This window comes from Pyxicephalus adspersus, chromosome 7 (assembly GCF_032062135.1).
Source record: "Pyxicephalus adspersus chromosome 7, UCB_Pads_2.0, whole genome shotgun sequence".
Classification (NCBI taxonomy): Eukaryota; Metazoa; Chordata; class Amphibia; order Anura; family Pyxicephalidae; genus Pyxicephalus; species Pyxicephalus adspersus.
This window is the reverse complement of record NC_092864.1, coordinates 68,829,080-68,832,724: the sequence shown is the minus strand read 5'-3', so window position 1 is coordinate 68,832,724 and position 3,645 is coordinate 68,829,080. Positions and strand designations below refer to the sequence as shown.

The window sequence follows — 3,645 nt, the reverse complement described above, 5'->3', positions numbered from 1 at the left end:
CGAAAGTACGCACGACCAGCGAGCGCGGATTTCATTGATGAATCAGGGCCATTATACTGACGTTGAATATAACATAGACTTCCCTGAAACAAAGGTTTTAGATATCTTTGCACCCAGACTATTTTACTGACTATGGCAATCACTGAGTTGATGGTGCTTCCTGGGTTACATTTTTGTGGACTTCATGGTGCAGTAAAAGAAATACTCATAATTTTAACCCTCAGATGTTAGTGTTAGTTCATATTGCCTGATTCCAGAAGGTGCATTTTACCATGTTTTCGTTTTTTTTCTGTAGGAATCTGTGGAATTCTCTTGAAGTCTATTGTAGTGCATTGCATTTGACAACAATGAAATTTAAATGAAATGTGGATGACATTTCTCACCCTTTTGCTGTTTTTGTGTATATACTTTATTTGCTATTATGCAAGACCTTGACTGTAACCATTTATTTAATGGGGGGCTTGGGCCTGGAGTTAGCGGCCTAAGTGTTTTTGTTTTTTTTTAGGTATTTTTGTGTTAGTATTTAAAGTTAGTTGCGCTATCGTCCTTCCTATTTTGATTAGGTTGTTTGAGTTTCTAGAAGAATATCTTCATGCCACCACAAAAAATGTAGAAGTCAATGCAAATCTCTTTTACAGTTTAGGTTGCTTGGCAATCAATACTTGTGATACAACAGGCAATATATTTGGTTTCTGTGGGCTGTAATGGTGGCACCACAATGAAATGACAATTTCCAACAATTACTACAACCTGCCAAGCTATAGGTATGACCTGCAGGTTAAAACAGGAGTTGCATTAAGTGTGAAGCATCTCAGGTGTACAGGCTGGTAGGAGTGTTGAAAACTAGATGATAAAGTGACTGGAATCAGGAGGCCATGCTGGAATCAGAACTAGGGGTGTTTGGAGCTTGTTTGCCTGCATTCATTTACTTGGTCACTGACAGTCAGCTATGCATTTACTATGAATAAAAGCAAGTTAACAGAGGAAGGAACATGTGCTGCTAAAGTCACTGATGTTTGAGTTAAAACAGTATATGTTGTATTTGCAAGAGTGCACTGGGACAACTTCACTTCAAATTCTGTCACTTCCAATACCACTACACCCAGAGATATGACAATTACATGATCAGCTCTTTGCTACCTGTTCCTCTGCCCCACGGCAGACAAATTTATGATATATATCTTTGGAATACTTTATGTGAATTTGTCAGACATATGCTGCACAGTAATTTACATAAAACAAACAATATTTTCCATTTTTTTATTTTATTTAAAAATTATGATCCTGCACAGTTTCTTGTGGTTATTATACGATTTTGAAAACTCATAGTGACCTTGTAGCAGTGATTCCTGCCATAATTAATACAACATGAAAACGCAAAGTGATATTCAGATTTTATCTGTATTTGGAGGTCAGAACACCCGAGACGGCATGGATGAAATTGTCCCAAGCGGCATGAACACTGGCATCAAATTCATTGGGGAAGTGAGAGGCCAGAACAACCAGGATGCAGTGAGACAGAAGCTGTAAAACAAATAAAGAGTTAGCCATTCTACATTCTATAGAGTTTACAGATCAAGCAGCCATATGTTATGCTTATTGATTTACATTACATGTATATAAGCTATCTGTGGACATGATAACAACACAATGCTTAGAATGTACTTGAAAAATGTCACCATGATAAAGAATAACTTTCTATCTGACCAGTGTAAAGAAGAGAGATTAGTAAATATTATTGTTGAAAAAAATCAATCGTAACTTCTTAGCAGGGTTGTCCAACTTCTGCTGGGCCACATGCAGGCCTAGGTTTTGATATTGAATTATTACAGTATTATTGAATATTGAATCAGTTTTGAAATTTATTGTTGTCTGTTAGAGAAATGTGACCAGCTCAACTTTTATTACACTGAGCTAGTGCAATAAAAGTTGGAATTTAAGTGGATGCTATTTATATTATGCATATTACATAAATGAATATTTTGATAATATTGTTTACATTAATATTATACATATTATATTTTCTGAATTATTGCTCTGTATATGACAGAGTTGCTACATTATGAATGATTACCACTCTTTATACAAGATATGTTTTACCTGCTAAAATCTAACAATATTATGCTATATATATATATATATATATATATATATATATATATATACATATTTTTGGATAGAACAGGAAAAGATTAGATTGTCATGATTTTTTTTCTAATGTCTTGGGAGTTTGGGAGATTCACCCTCTATTCGTCCTATAGACCAATGTCACAGCCACAGAAAGTAAGGGAAACTTATACTCATCAGAGCAAGAGTAGTGAGAAAACCTTTCAATGTTCCTTTAACAAATATTAAACATATACATTTTCTTGACCTTGTTAAGATGTCCTTTCCTGTTAAGTCTTCAGGACAGGAAAATAAACTGAATCTCTCTAGTGGAACACAGGCAGCAAAAAATAAATTGATAGAAACTTTTACCCCTCACTACTCTAAGTACTTTGGGGTTTACATATGTTTAATGAAATAACTGTTCTCTATGGAATCATTTTTAATCACCTCAAAGTTTCCTGGGTCCACTCTCAGATTGTAAGCATGCAGGTCACTGATTTTGTCCAGGGCACCGTCCAAATTGTCCAGATGTTTGGCAGCCTCTCCAAGGGCACCCAGGACCTTGCCACCATGTCTCTGAAGATCAGCAGATCCATGGCTCAAGTCAAAGTGGCTGAAGTAGGTATTGGTCTGAGGGAAGCTCAGGAAAAGCCTGGGATCAAAAGTTAGCATTTAGTTAGGGTATGGCAGTTTTTACATACAATTCAAGAACAATCATGATGCATTAATGGCTTTAATAGGCGGGGTACTATAAATATGTTTCATACAACATATTTGTATTTTTTTAAATTGTAAAGTTGATAATATATGTTAATATCTGCAATATAGAAGGAAATGTACAGATATCTACACTCAGATGAAGAATACTATTAGTAGACCAAATTTAAATATGGGAAAAAAACTGTTCTACTGAAATGCACGCACTATTAAGATTTTAAACCGAACAACAAATGATCAAACTTCAAAACATCCCACTTGATTGTGCAGAAAGTAGAGAGTCCAGTAGCTTTTTAAATATCTCATCCAGCAGCCTTACATACATGCATGTCTCTTGGAACAGACTTTCCCACATTCAGTGGACCATATAGAAAAATCTTGGTATCAGCAGAGTAGCCATAAAACTTAGAAATAGTTCATCTTTGTACAGTGTCCTGACTAAAATACTTGCTACATTAATTATTACATATTATTTTGTACATTACCTTTCCAGGGCTTCACCACCAAGAGCATTCACATTTCCTGAAATTTTGCCCCAGATGGACACAATGGCAGCCTTCTCAGCATCAGAGAAAGTCATTTTGATGGTGATTAGTGAGTTTTCCAAAGATGAAGGCCAAACAAACTATATTTTTTTGCTGGTTGACTAGCATTTTATAGAGGAATGGTCAGCACAACTTCTTCCACCATTCTACCACTATTGGTCAGTTCTAAGCAACACCCAACCATATCAGATGGGCCAAAGAAAAATGCTGCTTTTGCACTAATATTTAAAAGGTCAGCTGTGGATGTAGATGTCAGAATTGCATTCTGTATTTT

At 35.5% G+C, this 3,645-nt stretch overlaps 1 protein-coding gene across 1 annotated transcript; it reads right to left on the bottom strand.

Annotated features, from left to right (window-relative positions):
• Positions 1 to 1,395: 1,395 nt before the first annotated feature.
• On the bottom strand, positions 1,396 to 3,406 carry LOC140334602 (hemoglobin subunit alpha-3-like). The gene is made up of 3 exons (XM_072416850.1): positions 3,312 to 3,406; positions 2,557 to 2,761; positions 1,396 to 1,524 (listed from the first exon to the last, which is right to left on the bottom strand). The coding sequence occupies exons 1-3, from the start codon at positions 3,404 to 3,406 to the stop codon at positions 1,396 to 1,398; spliced, it is 429 nt and encodes a 142-aa protein (XP_072272951.1).
• Positions 3,407 to 3,645: the final 239 nt, after the last annotated feature.